At 39.1% G+C, this 17,530-nt stretch overlaps 1 protein-coding gene across 1 annotated transcript in view; it reads left to right on the top strand.

Annotated features, from left to right (window-relative positions):
* LOC119836973 (cadherin-87A-like) overlaps positions 1-17,530 on the top strand; it is a 45,795-nt gene that overhangs the window by 22,396 nt on the left and 5,869 nt on the right. Inside the window, exons 5-29 of the mRNA XM_038362451.1 lie at positions 1,355-1,486; positions 1,916-2,041; positions 2,581-2,715; positions 3,020-3,212; positions 3,599-3,711; positions 4,350-4,547; positions 5,484-5,636; positions 6,138-6,325; positions 6,621-6,783; positions 7,490-7,639; positions 7,874-8,032; positions 8,321-8,444; positions 8,767-8,958; positions 9,513-9,745; positions 9,902-10,055; positions 10,321-10,518; positions 10,893-11,132; positions 11,771-11,955; positions 12,607-12,793; positions 13,144-13,364; positions 13,935-14,132; positions 15,005-15,164; positions 15,513-15,648; positions 15,966-16,156; positions 16,752-16,928. Of these exons, the coding sequence (XP_038218379.1) occupies positions 1,355-1,486; positions 1,916-2,041; positions 2,581-2,715; positions 3,020-3,212; positions 3,599-3,711; positions 4,350-4,547; positions 5,484-5,636; positions 6,138-6,325; positions 6,621-6,783; positions 7,490-7,639; positions 7,874-8,032; positions 8,321-8,444; positions 8,767-8,958; positions 9,513-9,745; positions 9,902-10,055; positions 10,321-10,518; positions 10,893-11,132; positions 11,771-11,955; positions 12,607-12,793; positions 13,144-13,364; positions 13,935-14,132; positions 15,005-15,164; positions 15,513-15,648; positions 15,966-16,156; positions 16,752-16,928 (4,306 nt within the window). The remainder of the gene's footprint in view (positions 1-1,354; positions 1,487-1,915; positions 2,042-2,580; positions 2,716-3,019; positions 3,213-3,598; positions 3,712-4,349; positions 4,548-5,483; positions 5,637-6,137; positions 6,326-6,620; positions 6,784-7,489; positions 7,640-7,873; positions 8,033-8,320; positions 8,445-8,766; positions 8,959-9,512; positions 9,746-9,901; positions 10,056-10,320; positions 10,519-10,892; positions 11,133-11,770; positions 11,956-12,606; positions 12,794-13,143; positions 13,365-13,934; positions 14,133-15,004; positions 15,165-15,512; positions 15,649-15,965; positions 16,157-16,751; positions 16,929-17,530) is intronic.

Genomic DNA, 17,530 nt, shown 5'->3' with positions numbered 1-17,530 from the left:
AGAACTCTTCCCAGAGACGGAAGGATTTATGATAGCTATTCAAGATCAAGTGATAGAAACTCGCAACTACCGAAAACACATAATGAAAATAGGTGCCACACAAGATGTTTGCCGAAAATGCCATAACTCAACAGAAACCATTCAGCATATCACAGGCGCATGCAGTGCAATAGTTCAAACAGATTATAAACATCGACATGACCAGGTTACAAACATAATACATCAAAAACTTGCGTCTAAACACAATCTAATAGACAAAACACCAGTACCATACTATAAATATACCCCCGAAACAATTTTAGAAAACCTTAATCATAAATTATATTTTGATAGAGCCATACTTACCGACAAAACAGTACATTATAATAGACCGGATATTACCCTAATTGACAAAGTAAATAGAATAGCTTACATAGTTGACATAGCAATCCCTAATACGCACAATATCCAATCAACTATAGCACACAAAATAAGTAAATATCAGGAACTAAAAGATGAGATTAGACGCATGTGGAATCTACGCAGAGTCTTAATCATACCTATAGTTTTATCAACGACTGGCATAATACCAAACCAACTTCATCAAGCCATAACAACTCTCGATCTTCCTAAAGCCTTATTCATTACATTACAAAAAGCAGTCATATTGAACACTTGCAGGATTACAAGAAAATTTTTACAAACGGACCAATCAACAGCATAGATATAGGATATACCAGAATGATGAATAGTCAACAGCGTAGATATAGTATATACCAGAATGATGATCACTTGGCCTAGGCCCGTGATCATCAGTAACCCCGGCGACACCTGTGGCCGAGATCTTGTTAAAAGAAAAAAAAAATAATAATAATAATGGAAACGCTCATGACTAGTGGCGTAGCTAGAGGGACAAGGGCCCTGGTACATAAGGAAAGAATCAGACCCTCCTCCCCCCTTTCAAAGCTGAGGTTAGAGGTCCCCTGAGCTCCGGGGCCCTGGTGCACTGCACCTCCTGGCCCTATGATAGCTACGCCACTGCTCATGACACGTTGAGTCAATCGTAGTGAGACTACATCGCGATTCTGTCGTGGCCGTGATGCCATTTGACCACGACGCATTATGCCAATGAAAATAAGCCATGACACGTTCTAACTTAACATAATTGTTTGTAATTGATCATAATATTAATTAATAACACTAATTGTTTGTAATTGATCATAATATTAAGACAATTGTTTCAAACATGCAATGGTATAAAAAAATCCAACGCAAATTATTCAATTTTATTAATTTTATTATCCAATTAAAAAAAATATCAAAAAATCTGGCAACACTCGATAATCGTCTATTATAATTAAAATGTATATTACAGAAAGAAGACACGATAAAGTTCCTAGTGGTAATCGAGAGCTTGGATCCAGATGCTGCGATCAACTTGGTGCAGACTCAGCCCGTCACCGTCATTGTTCTTGATGAGAATGATAATCCGCCTATATTTAAAAATGTAAGTCTTCCTTCACATCGTCATACGTAGTATAAATCAAAGTCGCTTTCTCTGTCCCTATGTCCCTATGTATGCTTATATCTTTCAAACTACGCAAATGATTTCGATGGGGTTTTTTTAATAGATAGAGTGATTCAAGAGGTTTATATGTATAATAACATCTAATAAACTACTCCGAATTAACGGGTGCGAAGCCGCGGACAAAACTTAGTGTAATATAAATTATAACAAATTGGTAAAATACGACACTTATTATGGTATAATGAATAATTATTGAATAATAGTTTATAGCTTCTGGTAATATAACTATGAAGCAATTAGTTACATTTTGCATAAAAAATTATCTGATGCGTCATAATCAAGCATACATTAAATTTAACTACCCCGACTGTAAAGTTTTGTCATTCAATTAAACCTATTATTATCCAGAGTCCCTACGAAGTAGACGTGCCTGAAGACGAAGCAATAGGCACTACAATACTCCGGAATATCGAGGTGGAAGACAAGGATTCGGTAGGAGACAGTCTAGAAGTTGGCTGTGTTTTTAATGAACAGGTATTGTATTACTAAATACATACTTAATTGAAATCATCGTCACAGATTGATAACATGGACTTAGTCTAAACTACTCAGACACACAGAAACTAGGCATTGCAAGTGAATTTATACCAAATTATTTATATTAAGGTGTTTACAGGAAAAAGTCATAAAACTCTTTATTGACATAATACTATTATACGGTGCAATCATATAATAAATGGTTTTAGATGCTCTTATTCCATATATTTTTATGGAGGGTGGAAGGAGGAAGTAAACAACACCTCACACAAACAAATTTGTCTTAAGTATCTATCAGAAAGAAGTAAAGATGCATACTCTGCTGCATTAGTAATATCAACATTATCTTATGATGAATTGAGTTGAAATTCGTCATATAATGTCATAGATATCCTTACTCTATGTATGTGTACTATATGGTTTGACTGTATTATAGGTATAGTTGTATAAAAATTATTTATCATCCATCACCACCTCAACCATAATCACTCATCCATACATATATTTTTGTGAAACGATTTTTTTTCTTTTTATAGTGGCCAGATGTCTGCGATTATTTCGAAGTAGTTAGTCTAGAGTCGACAGCCAATAAGTACACAGGCGCTTTGGTGTTGAGGAAACAGTTGGACTATAATGAGAAACAGTTCTATCAGTTTCAACTACAAGCCACGGTGAGTTATTCTAAATTCAGTCAAATACTTAAAACTTAAAATAACTCTTACTACTACTTACTAAGTAGAGTAATTAATTTTTATATCAAAAAATCGCAATTAGAGTCTAAAATATACATACACTTTATTTATTCATAAAAATTTTGTAATATAAACATTTTTTTTTTGTCATATTATCTTCATTGGGATCAGCAGGATTAAACTATTTTCTTGTGTGTAGTATATGAGAATGTAAGAAAATTTATTTGATTCTTTCAGTATCTTCTATGAGCGTTTTAGTTTAAATATATTTATTTCCTTCTAGGACGGCACTCTAAACTCCACAGCACACGTAGAAATAAAAGTGGTAGACGTCCAGAACAGTCCGCCCATGTTTAGTGGATCCCTAAGCGGCAGTCTGTCCGAGGATGCAGCGGTGGGCAGCGTGGCGCTGGTCATCCGGGCGAGGGACGCGGACAGGGCGCAGCCCAGGGACGTCAGGCTTGAGCTGATCACCAGTGAGTTGTGGGAATTGGGGAGGTTTTCCTGAAGAGTTTGGGTTGACGATTCCAGTTCGAGTAGATCTGATCGTTTAAATATAGACTGTCGATTATAGATTCGCGAATTTATTTTTTTTTACCGCCATTTTTTTTTTCAAATAAATGTATCCCATAAGTTGAAATTAATTGGGTCATCACCAATTTTTACCTAATTTACGCACATACAAACAGACAAACAGAAAATATTACTCAAATTTTTTGCGGTCTTTAAAACTTGCATAGCAATTACTCTTTTAAAAGACATGTTATTTACAGAAATGGTTTGGTCACTGTTTTATTATACGTACAGATGTAAAGTATTTTCAATATCTGTCATTGTTTAACCGTCTAATTACCTTTTTCAGATCCTCTAGACTTCTTCTGGTTAGACAGCAAGACTGGAGAGTTGAAGACAGCAAAGCCGTTAGACAGGGAAGCTTTAGCCGACCCGTCCTCACCACTTAACCTTACCGTTCGAGTGAGTATTAAATAACATAAAATAGAAATTTTTAATTATTGAATCTACATATTTATTTTATTTTATTCTTTTACAAACAAAAAATATGTATCAACATGAGTAATCGTCTCTGAGTGGGAGTTACCACACTAAATTCTAAAATGTTACCAAACAGCTATTCAGGCCAATTAGTTGAAAGTCCATGGACTTACCGACTGACTAACTTGATTTATGTTCCTATGTCCCCTAGCTGGGGCAGAGGGCATCAACAGTGTTCCGCCAGCTGCTCCTATCGTGAACTTCCCTTTTTATTTCACTTCAAGTTTTCACAATTTCCTTGGCCTCCGCTATGACTGTCCGCCGCCAGGTCTGTTTAGGACGCTTGCCTTACAACATGATCGGTATCCCTCCTGGGCGTGTGGCCAATCCAATTCCATTTACGGCGTTTGGTGGTCAATAGGAATCTCTCCACAGCGTTCTCAGAGCTGGTCATTTGGTATGATATCGGGCCAGTATATACCGAGGATTTGTCGGAGGCAGCGGTTGAGGAAAACTTTTAATGGACTTACCGACTAACAAAACTAAAAACAGCACTTTCGAATTGCGAACCACCTTCGTCTAGAAGATTCCATATAATTATTTCGCTATTACATTTTCAGGCGAATGAAATAGTAAATGGTATGCCAGTTATATCAAACCTGACATCCAGCGTCGCCACCGTCACCATAACCATCAGGGATGTGAACGACGAACCTCCTCGCTTCAACAAGAGGGAATACAGTGTGGAGATACCCGAGAGCCTGCCAATTGGTACTCCCTTGCCAAATCTGGATATGGTGGTCACAGATACTGATGTGGTGAGGATATTTTTCTAAGTCATTGATCTGCATAAATATAGTTGTACAATGATAATCATAATAGTACAGCACATTTAATAGCAGACATATTATCTATGTTAGTAAATTATATATTAACACAGAAAACATATAATATTTATACATATTGTAAAACCATGTATACTATGCCATGTGTTTGAATTGTGTCTTCTGATAGTAGACAGTAACCATTGAATTGTTAGCCAGAAATGAGGGTTGAATATTAAATATTCCGAGAGTTGATTTTTATATAATACTAGCTGCACCCGGCAAACGTTGTTCTGCCTTACTCTTATCATTTAGGGGTATGAAAAATAGATGTTGGTCGATTCTCATAGATACCGGATAAGCACAAAAAATTTCATCAAAATCGGTCAAGCCGTTTCGGAGGAGTATGGAAACGAAAACTGTGACAAGAGAATATTATATATTAGACTAGAGATTCGTCTCGGCTTTTCCCGGATATCAAGATTGCAAGGGAGCATGGAGCATTTAATCGGGAAGAAGAGTATCACCCAAGTCAGCTCATACCCTTTCTGTATACCAAATTTCATAAAAATCCGTTCAGTAGATTCAGCGTGATTGACGGACAAGCATCTAAACAAACTTTCACACACATTTATAATAATACTAGCTGCGCTCCGCGGTTTCACCCGCGTAATTCTGGATCCCGTAGGAATATCGGGATAAAAAGTTGCTTATGTGTTATTCCAATTGTCCAGCTGTCTGCGTACCTCAATTTCATTGCAATCGGTTCAGAAATTTTTGTGTGAAATAGTAACAAACATACAAACATCCTTACAAAGTTTCGCATTTATAATATTAGTAGGAGTAGGATCGTAGTATTAGTAGGAAGTGTGATAAATACTGACTAAGACTTATCTTGTCCATATCTAATCAATTTATAATTTCCCGCAGGGCTTAAACTCGGTATTCAGTCTTCGTTTATCAGATGAGCTTGGAGCTTTCATAGTGGAACCCAGTATAGCCACCGGTAGTGCTACTGTGACGCTCAGACTGAATTCTAGTCTGGATTATGAAGATCAGAATCAGAGGAAGTTTATTTTAGAGGTGGGTAGTTAATAGTTTAAAAGAGGAAGAAGAGTTTATTTAGAATATGTGCTAAGTTGATATAGAACTAATAAGACTAAGACTGAATTTGAAACGAGATTTTTCTGTTTGATTTCCTAAAAAATCGTTATAATACTTAAAGTTATTAATGTTCTTTTTATAGGGATATATATCAAATATTCATATGAAAAACAACGTTTATACCAACGTTTCCACTTATCAAGAATCGATGACAATACAAGAATTTCTTTACTTTATCTTATCCTGATTAGGATCGCCGGGACTGAGTAGTTTCCCTATGTATACTCTGTACAAGAGCAAGTGGGGCAATTTACTTGATTCTATCAACAAAAGTGTGTTTTTGATGTTTTTTAACTGTTCCTATTTTATTTTATTTATGTATTGCTGTTTATATTTAAACTTTTTGTAATAATATTTTTCTCTGAATGAATAATTTTGAAATTAATTTATTTTTGTCGTCGTCTTTTTTTTATTTTTTAGGTGATAGCGGAAGAGCTGCACACGTCGCCGCGGCTGTCGTCGAAGGCGAGCGTGACGGTGACGCTGCGGGACGTGAACGACAACGCGCCGCGCTTTGCGGAGCAGCCGTACGCGGGCAGTGCGCCCGAGGCGGCCGGCGCGGGCGCACGCGTGCTGGCCGTGCGCGCCAGCGACCGGGACACTGGACGGTACGTTGTGCCCTTTTGAAGTGACAATTTTATTACGTCTCTATTTTGAATGTGGGAGTCGAGCATGCTTCGGCACGAATTGGGAGTGAGAGCCAGCGGCCCGTTTCCTTTTTCTCACCCGTCCCAGTCGATTATTTATTTTCAGTTATCAATCCTTTCTCTTACCCTAACCCTTAAAAGCATGCAGCGCATCCGCAGAAATACAACCTCTGCGAAAAAACGACACCCGACATTGACAGTTTTTAAGACATTTTAAATACAATAATGTTCATAAAAATGCTTCATGTATACACAGGTTCGGTACAGAAGGCATCGTTTACCAGTTGTCAGGCAATGGGGCGGATTTATTCCACGTAGACAACAGAAGTGGGGTCATCTCTGTGGCCCCTTGCCCCACGCCGGGAACGCCACCGTGTTTGGATTATGAAACTAGAAAAGACTATTTCCTGCAATATAAGGTATATAATAACATGTTATTGAACGTTATTTTTTTTAATGAAATTGTACGAAATAAACATATTGTTTAGACATAATATATTAAAAAAATACTTCAATACATAAAATGCCTTGTGCCAATTATTTTATTTTTATATATCAGGTGAACCTCAAATGTATATACTTTATTTCAAATCTGCAAAAACTTTACTTGTCTGTAACTATTTTAGTTAGAAAACAAATTAGGTCAAGTGTTAGTCAGTCTAGCGACAGTGAGGGTTTCGTGCAAACAAGTTAAGGACCAACTGCAAAAACGTTGGTCACCCTTTCAATTGGTAAACCGTGCCAGGTTAAGAAACCTTTATATTTTATTATTTGTTGTTATAGCGGCAACAAAAATAAATCTCTTTATAAGATACAGACGCTCGAATTTTCATCTCTATTTATAAGATACAGACGCTCAGACAGACAGACAGCCAAGTCTCAGCTATAGGGTCCGGTTATACCTTTTGGGTACATACCCTAAAAATTCTCAAACTTCCGCCATAGACCAATTTATTTCTAGTTCTGTAGGATAGAAATTTCTTTGGTAGCCGTCCTCATCACAGTATTTTATGCTCGAATTATTCAAATATGTTTAATTATATTATCTAACCCTACGTTCCTGATCTAAGCTAGCCATTACATGGGGCAGACAGCAGTATATTATTCCCCAATTTATTTTCCCAGGCCACAGACGACGATGGCGCTGGCCAAATGAGTGTGGTATCTCTCCACATCTCTGTGACAGATTCCAACGATAATCCTCCAGCTTTCCTAACGCCAGTGTACCGAGCCTCTATTGACGAAGATGCGCTAAAATTCGAGCCAGAATTACAAGTAAGTACAAAATGTGAAGGGTCACAAGACATTTGCAAAACTATGATAAATTAAGTGTGGATTATATAACATGTGAAATGTCTGGGATTATTATAAAGTCAAATTTAATAGTCATTCTAAAGCTGACTCTCATCACGATCCATATATATCCATAGATGAAATGAAACATTCAGGATAGTAAAGTTGTCTCTCATCACTTGTCCAGGTAAAATATATACATATTCTCATCACCAGGTGCAAGCCCGCGACCCGGACACGACGTCCGACATCCGCTACTCCATCACCGACCCGCCAGACCACCCGTTCTGGATCGACCCGGTGTCCGGCCGCATCCTAGTCCGGCCTGATGCTACAGTGGCTGCGGAAGATAATCGAATCGTGCTTACTGTGCTTGTGAGTCCAGATGTTGTTAAGAGAAATGAAATAATAGATTTAGGGCCGATTTTTCAGGCCTCGTAGTCGCGGGTAAGATAGACCTGGGGTGTTACCGGCAAAGTTCCCGTTCCCGTTAGATTTCCGGGATAAAAACTATCTTATGTCCTTTCTCAGGTCTAAAACTATCTCCGTATCAAATTTCAACATAATGCCAATACAGGTTTAGCCGTTCTTGAGTTTTAAATAGTGTAACTAACTCGACTTTACTTTATATAAATTAACATAATATTTTTTTCTGAAAACAAGGCCACAGATGGTATATACAACGCGACGTGCAAAGTTGAAATCACTATCCGAGACGTGAACAATCACGCGCCAGCCTTCGACACGGATCGGTACGAAGCTGATATCGCTGAAGATGCTGCTATTGGTGAGATTTCTTTACTTTGACGTTGGGTTTCTTTACTGAGGTGAGGTTTCTTTACTTCAGTTATTCGATTCTATTATATCTTAGGTGTTGTGCGTAGCTTCGCCCGCGTGGTCAAAATAAATTTTCGTAGTACAAAATTTCATCTCCTATTTCTCCCATTGGAGTAGAATTTATCAAAATCCTTTCCTAGCAGAATAAAAAGAACTTCTCTGCTTATATCACAATGCCAACTTTGTTTAATAAAATATTTCATATACATAACTTCACTTGATACTTCCTCCTATGGCTCGTAGACAAATATAACATGTCTATCTATTTCCAGGCACAGAAGTAGCGGTCGTGCACGCTACGGATCTAGACAGCGGAGTGAATTCGGAAATCAAGTACAACATACAGAAGGGCGCGTTGGACGCGTTCTCTATAGATAGTGTGTCCGGTGTGGTTAGTGTTGCCACTAAACTGGATTATGATAAGAGGAATACGTATAGGATACAAGTTGTGGCTACTGATTCTGGTGAGTCTATTTTATCAACCGATTTCAAAAAAAATAGGAGGTTATCGACTGTATTTTGTGGTGTTTGTTACCTCGTAACTTTTTGTTGGGTTAACTGATTTGTATGATTCTTTTTTTAATTAAAAGCTGGTGTCTGTCATGTAGACCCATTTAAATGTGGTTTATTTCGGACGATTTCAAGGCGGTTCCTTTTCTTTTGTTGAAAATAATTTTATTTATTGTAAAACAATCAAAATCCTTGCATATAACACATGAATGGGTAAAGGGTACATGAATTATTAATTTATTGTTTGTTATACTAAGAGAAAACCAAAATGCTTTCATTGCCAGTCATAGCACCTAGTAGTTTTTATTAAATATTTTATAACGTATTACCTGTAATTATTTCCTCTATTTATTATATCATTATGAAAACTGGAGTTAACGCTTTATATATTTTGTTTAAACGAAATAAATATATTGCAAAACAATCACTAATTTTGATTGTAAGCAACATCTACCCAGGAAATGTGTTTCCAAGATAAAAGCTTTTTTTTTGTACTCACCATACTCAGGTATCCCGAGCCTCACCGGCACCACAGAGCTAACAGTCCACGTGATCAACGTGAACGACAAGAAGCCCACCTTCACGCCGCCCATCCAACGCGCGGAAGTGTCTGCCGACGCTGAACCTGGCACCATACTGCACAGCCTAATAGCTGTGGACCCGGATATTAGTGATAACAGCCAGTTGGTGTTCGAGCTGCAGGCTGGGGCCGTGAGGGCGGTGGACAAGAATGGGAAGGAGGTGGGTTTGAAACTTGGTAAAATTGTGATATAGTTTTAAAGACAATGTGTCTGAAGTTCGATTTTCCCGACTTCAAAGAAAAAGAGGAGCTGGATTTTAGCTGGATTTTATCATTAGAGCTTGCTTTTTGACTAAATATATTTATTGCACTTGTAGGTGACAAACGAAGGAACCCTGAGTTCCTGGTTCAGGGTGATCTCAAATGGCAGCGTGGTGGTGGCGCAGCAGCTGGACCGAGAGCTGGCCGCAGTGGTCACTCTGCCGGTTGCCGTTACTGATGCTTCTGCGCCCAACTTGCAGAGGACTGAGGGTATTTGTGATTTTTTTTATTCGTCTATTACTATACAGGTTTTTGGCACCTGGCCTTTGATCCCAAATTTATTGATCACATGTGGGCCGAGGTATCGTCTTGCCACGGTTATTTTACTCCATTCTTTAAAAAAAACTCATTTGTAAACGCTATAGCTTATGGTAATTTAATTACAATTGTTTTTAGTGCTTGTCAATAAATAATAACTTCGTATTTTAAGTTTTGGATATTAGATTTTTATAAATACCTACTATCAAATCTCCAGGAGAACTGATAATCAACATAGTGGATGTGAACCGGCACGCCCCAGTGTTCACGCAGCCTTCGTACCTGGAGCGCGTGCCCGAGGAGCAGCCCGTGGGCGCTGTGCTGGCCACTTACACCGCTACCGACAGCGAGACCCCCATAGCGGCTATCGTCATACACCCGCCCAGCCCCTACTTCGAGATTGATAATGTTACTGGTAAGGCTGTCGAATGTTGGCGGATTTTGGACAATCCGTTCTGATGTTTTTCTTTTAGCACTTCTTCGGAATTTTTAAATTACGGCATATTTTAATATAGCCTATAATTAAAAGATATTATTTTTCCTTTCTAAAAGATAGTAGAAGTTTCAAAATTCCTCTGAAAGACGAGTTTCCTATAAAATATCCTGACCAACTAGTCACCAATTATTCACAGAAAACTATGACCATCAAGAACTATGACTATATAAGAAGAATGAAAAATAATACCACCTTGAATGTTTGCTATTTCTAGAACTAAACCATAACGTTTAATAACCTTTTACCTATATAAAAATAAAGGTATAAAAGTAGAACCTTCCAACATCCAACAGGCGTCGTGAAAATAATCAAGCGGATCGACTATGAAACGACCCATTCGATAAACTTCACGTTGGTGGCGAGCGACTCCGGGGTGCCGCAGCTGTCCGCGGCGGCCGGCGTGTACGTGCAGGTGCTCAACGTGAACGACGAGGAGCCCGTGTTCCAGCGGCCGCAGTACGCGGGCGCCGTGCGCGAGCACGCGCCCGTCGGCACCAGCGTGCTCACCGTGCACGCTGCAGATAACGATGAAGGTCACTTTACACTTTTATTATACATACATACTTCACACATATATAAACACACACGCACACACGCACGCACGCACGCACGCACGCACGCACTCACTATACGCATGAATTTTTTTCTTTGTCTATTTTTATATAACTTTTGCCTTTCTTCAACGGAAGGGTATCGATACTCGTAATACAGAGTTACTATTTAGTTCGGGACCAACATTCAGTTTGTATGTGTTTACTGTGTGGTTGAAAAAAATAATATTTTATTTTATGAAAACATAAGAAAATAAGAAAATAACAAATACAAACAATAGTTAAACAATGTGTAATGGGGTAGCCTTATCAATTTAGAGTGATCTCTTACAGACAACAAAAAGGGAGGCAGCAAATGTTAAGTGCATATTACAGATTCAATGCAATTAAGTTTTTCCTCAATGACTTGTTTATATATGAAGGAGATGGCCACAATATTACCATCATCCGACATCGTGAGCGTATTAAATGGGTAATCAGCATTGTACAAACCGGTACTTATTGTACAAATATGGTAAATAAATAAAAGCAAAAATAATAAAAAAAACAATATATGTATCTCATAGGGTACATAAGCACAAAACTATCAATGAATGCTATAAGTACAATTATCTTTTCAGGAGAATACGGCGAAGTGCGCTACTCATTAACCGGTGAACAATCCCCGCTCTTCACCATCGACCCATCATCAGGTGTCATCAGTGTTGGTGATAACATAGATCGCGAGACAGTGCCCGATGTGCGGCTGCGGGTTGTAGCTACTGATAAGGCGCCTGCGCATCTCAGCAAGAGTACAAGTGTACCGGTGGGTTTTGCTTTTAAAATATAATCCATGTGCATCTTAACTGTACGTATCTGCTTCATGTCTAAACCACTAAACCAATTTAGATGAAAGCTAGAATCCTATATTTCGAAATTGTTCCATATCCAATAAACAAAAAATTATATAGAAGACTAGACGCTCGCCTCGGCTCCGCCCGGATCAAGATTCCTGTTTTATCCTAAGGGAGCATTTAGTCGGGATAAAAAATAACCAAGCACCCAAGCCGGCTCATTCCCTGTCTATATACCAAATTTCATCAAAATCCGTTCAGTAATTTCAGCTTGATTGACCGCCATGCATCGAAACCAACAATTTTCACATTTATAATGTAAGTGTGATATATCGACATGAAGTAGTAGCATGCTACCGTGTTTCGTTCAATGAATGGGGGAGCCGGAGGCCCATATAATTTTCCTCACACTTCCCAGTCCGTTCCTTAATTCCCCTCATCCACCCTTTTTTATCCTTTACCCCCTGAAAGCGGCAAAGCATTCGCAGCAGAACTACCTCTGCAAATGCTCATAGGTGGTGGTGATCGTCTACCATCAGAATCACCAGCTCGGTTGCCCGATATAACATAAAGAGCTATAACTTACAAGTAACTTATATATATGAAATCCACAATATTCACAGCTGCACATAAAAATCCTGGACATAAACGACAACCCGCCGATATTCAGTCAGAAGGTCTACAAGAGTACGATAGCCGAAAACCTTCAGCTGAACCCGCCAGCTGCCATCTTGCAAGTGCTGGCCGAAGATAAGGACGAAGGGGACAACGGGAGAGTGACCTACAATATAACTGAGCAGAGTGTACCGGGTGAGGCGGATTATTTGTCTATCTATAGAAATAATATAAAGTTTAAGAGTTTCTTTGTTTAAACGTGCTAATCTCTGTTGGAGCAATTTGAAACAAAAATATGTAAATTTCTATCAATATTGCTCATGTATATATGATCCCTGAGTACCAAGGCAATGATAAGTTTGCTAAGGTATTAAAGAGTAAACTGGTAGATTATAGCAGGACTAAATTTAAAAATTATGTCAAAAAAGCTTTAATTCATAGAGCCTAGTTTAAAGTCATTGCTCTGACATCTTCATAAATTGGCCCGTAGTCTTGATAGTAAATTTGCTTTCTACTTTCTTTCTAATAATATAAAATTTCACCAGGCACGTTCACGGTAGACCCGTCCACGGGTATCATCTACCCGTCGACGCCCGTGGTGGGCGACAGTACGTACACGTTGACCGTGACCGCGACGGACGGGGACGGTCACGGTCACGGCTCCGCGGACACCGCCCGCGTGGACATCCACGTGCTCAGCGTGAATCGGCACACGCCCGTGTTTGTGGCGCCGCCGCCCGACCAGAGGAGTGTGGACATTCCTGTGGTATGTATATTTTTCATCTACATACACTAATATGTATACATACAGCATCTTTATTCTTAGTTTTATAGCACTAAATTTTTTATGGAAGCGAAGAAGGATGCAAAATTAAATCGAATAACCTTACCTTTTGTTATAAATTTTCTTTGTATGAATACTAGATGAACGTATAAATGCTGTTCTGCCTTTCTCTTATCATTTAGGGGTATGAAAAATAGATGTTGGCCGATTCTCAAACCTACCCGATACGTACACAAAATTCTAAAAGAATCGGATCAGCCATTTCAGAGGAGTATGGTAACTAACATTGTGACACGAGAATTTTATATATAGAGACTAGCTGCGCCCCGCGGTTTCACCCGCGTAAGTCCGTATCCCGTAGGAATATCGGGATAAAAAATAGATGTTGGCCGATTCTCAGACCTACCCAATATGCTTACCAAATTTCAGAGGAATCGGTCAAGCCGTTTCGGAGGAGTATGGCAACGAAAACTGTGACACGAGAATTTTATATATTAGATGTTACCATACGTATTAAGTACTAAAAAAGTAACAAAATTTCTTAATTGACAGAACGCAGCACAAGTAGACTATCTAGTAACGACGATAAAAGCAATCGACGCGGACACAGGCGAAAATGGCCGTGTGTCGTACTACCTTAAGGTCGATAATCGCAACGTGGTGGAGACACAGGAGTTCAGTCTGGATACTAACACTGGTCAGCTGAGGACTAAGACCTTCCTGGATCGGGAAACCCAACCTGAATATCAGGTAAACGACATGGATGGATTTTGTTATATTTTTAATAATTTTTTTGTCTATTTTTAGCCAACCTCTAAAAAGAGGAGCGCTGTAGCGTTTTAATTTGATTTTTAAGTGATTTCATAACAAAAAGGTTGTTATCAATTCGACTGCATATTTGGTGTTTGTTACCTCATCAAATTTTAGGAGGTGAACCGATTATTATGATTCTTTATTTAAAAGCTGATGTCACCCATTTAAATTTGGTCTAGTTTTATCAATTTGGTGGTTTAGTTTTTGGTTAGAAATAATTGTTAAGAATGTTTTTCTGAACTGCTAATAAATCTTATTGTCGAACTTTATTCAACTGTAGTAGTAGTATAAACTGTAAAAAAATAACAAAGTTAGTTCAAGTAATTTACTGCACTACTACTGTTCTTTGTACCTTTAAGTAACAAAAAACTATTTTTTTTACACTTAGCCCAATTCAACCAAATCAACTTTTTTTTTTTAATGTTACAGTCGGCAATGGAGCTGGTGGGACGCCTGATGGTAAGCTCTACCACCGCCCATGAACATTTGGAGAGGCATAAGGTCCATTGCAGATCTTACACCTCTACAAATGGATTGCCGTCTTTTTGGGAGGGGATATAGAAAAGATTGGCGATAGGAATAAAGGAAAGGACTGAAAAGGGTAAGGAAAAGGATATGGGCCTCCGGCTCCCCCACTCACCGAACGAAACACAGCAGAATGCTATTTCACGCCGGTCTTCTGTGGGGGTGTGGTACTTCCCCGGTGCGAGCTGGCCCAATGCGTGCCGAAGCGTGCTCGACTACCACATAATAAAACACACAAACACACAACTTTGTCTACATACAATATATAAAAATGACAATTCCAGCTAGTGATAGCGGCGGTGGACAACGGCACGCCGGCGCAGTTCGAGAGCCTGCGCGTGCTGACGGTCGCGCTGGTGGACAACGAGGACCACGCGCCGGTCTTCCGCGACCCCGTGCACCCGTTCGCGGTCGCTGAGAACCTGCCCGCTGGCATTATTATTGGTACGTCGGGGAAAAATAACTTTTCAGGGGGGTTGCATTGACTAAAACGCACGCACAGATTTATAAAATAACGCATCGGCCTCGGCTGGTTCTGTCGGTACACACCGCACGCACATATGCGTACGTATTGTCACTCAGAAATGCGACTTACAAAAAATTAATTATATCGACTATGGTACTTGCTATATGGTATTTAAACGTTAAAGAAATGTTTAGAAGTGGCATTGTGATTTTTTTTTTTTGTTTTATGGAATCATATTTGTAGCATCATGTTTTCGCTGATGATGATGTCTCCGATATCAGACGAAAAATTATATTGTTTAAATTATGGTTATGTGTTTGTTTCAGGATCAGTTAAAGCGATAGACAAAGATACAGGTGAAAACGGTAGAATATTCTACCACGTGCTAGACGGTAACCAAGATGGCGCCTTCACGCTGGATAGAACGCAGGGGATCATCAGGGCTAACGTCAGTTTTGACAGGTAGTATTAGTTCTATTACTCTTTTGAATTATGTTTCCTAATTCTTCAAATAATGTGAAAGTAATTGGACTTTAATGTCATCAAAACATGGACTATATTTTGTTATACACAAATATTATTAGAATTTTAGGTTATGTTTGCAATAACAAATAGTATCTTTTTATTTTCGTTATAACATAGTGTGTATAATGCTTTATGTTTAGCTTGTAGTACATATACTATACATCATATTCATGCCTTAATAAAGATATTTCAGAACCAAAGATACAGCTATATTCATGAATTGTAATTTTGATTTATTTTCCCTCCTTCCACAGAGAAAAACGCGACGAATACTCAATGACGATATACGCAAGCAACAACCCGATACTAGAGCACGCGGCGGCCATTTTGAATTCCATAGACAACGCGACGGACACTCAGGACGGCAGCGTCACCGTGGTGCGGGTCAAGATACTCGATGAGAACGATAATGCGCCCAAGTTCGAAAAGGAGCTCTATTACGCTGGTGAGACAGCTCAGATTGGTTTACTTTACGGTTTTTTTATATTTTGAGTCTGGTTCGCGGTAGTTTGGCCATGTTTTTAAATAAAATATTGAAATTCATGAGTGTGTGTTAAGCGTTATGGGAGTCCATTTTGAGAAAATAAGCTTGTATTTCGTTTAAAACAATATATATTAATAATTATTATTGTTAATTTGAAAAATAATTTGCCTACGAATAATTCTCCAATGCATTGTTAAGAAGCAAGCAATGTGAATGGGAACAACATAGTATACTGCTTTTACAGCAATATGTATAATACAGCAATACTGCTTACTGCAAACAAAACATTATTAGTATATGACACTGAAAAAATACAGGAAATTTATTCATTGAAGTAGGATCCTTTGTGGTCGAGAGGTCTATCCTTAGCACGCTACTGCTTAAGACCAAGTTTCTGCTCTTTATATTCTAATTTTTTTTATCAATTCATCAACCATTAATTAATTATTATTGATGTCAGTGGTTTGCAGTTTGTTACATGATGCAATCTAACAATAAAATTGTATCACATAAATCCTCTCGTGATGGCGATCGAACAGTCCCCTCTCCCCCGCAGGAGTGAAGCACACGGCGCGTATCAGCGAGCCCATAGCGTCCGTGTGGGGCGCGGACCCGGACCTCGGCGACAACGGCACGCTGCGCTACGCGGTGGCCGCCTCCAACCTGTACAAGTTCGGGGACCAGCACTCCAGCGGCAGCGTGGTGCCATCGCCCTTCAATATCACGCAGGATGGTGAGGGAACTGCCATTGAAATGGATTGGAACTACGAAGAATTCCGTACATGGACTTGGTGTAATCTATCTCTATCGCTCCTACGTTAAAAGAATGCGTCCCATTCACTCGTTGCCCTCGTGCGATCGGGACACATTTTTATGCAGGAGTGACTGAGACAGATTACACCTGGTCAATGTACGAAACTTCGTAGTTCGCGACCGTAGTATAGCTGTTACACGCATGTTCAAAAGAAAAAGATCTGCTCATGGGAATGAGGTTACTGCTACAATTAGCCTAACGATCCAGGTGTTAAAATTATACATGAAATCGCTCTGTTGCGATGTTAAAGAAAGACAAACAAACAACTGTTACGCTTAAAGATCGATAACGCTCATTGAGCGAAAAAAATGCGTTGTGGTCATAGTAAATGAGCCACAACGTGCCCCGTAACTAATTGTTTTGGGGCTTTTTTTTTATCTCATAGCGGGCAGCTGAGCTGGTGGTTCGCCTGATGGTAAGCGATCACCACCGCCCATAAACATTCGCAAAGGTAGTACCTCCGTGAATGCGCTGCCCGCTTTTATGGAGTAAGGGAAAAGGAAAGGATTAACGACTGGAAA

This window comes from Zerene cesonia, chromosome 3 (assembly GCF_012273895.1).
Source record: "Zerene cesonia ecotype Mississippi chromosome 3, Zerene_cesonia_1.1, whole genome shotgun sequence".
Taxonomy (NCBI): domain Eukaryota; kingdom Metazoa; phylum Arthropoda; class Insecta; order Lepidoptera; family Pieridae; genus Zerene; species Zerene cesonia.
Note: the sequence above shows the minus strand (reverse complement) of the source record. Positions and strands in the feature narration are given on the sequence as shown.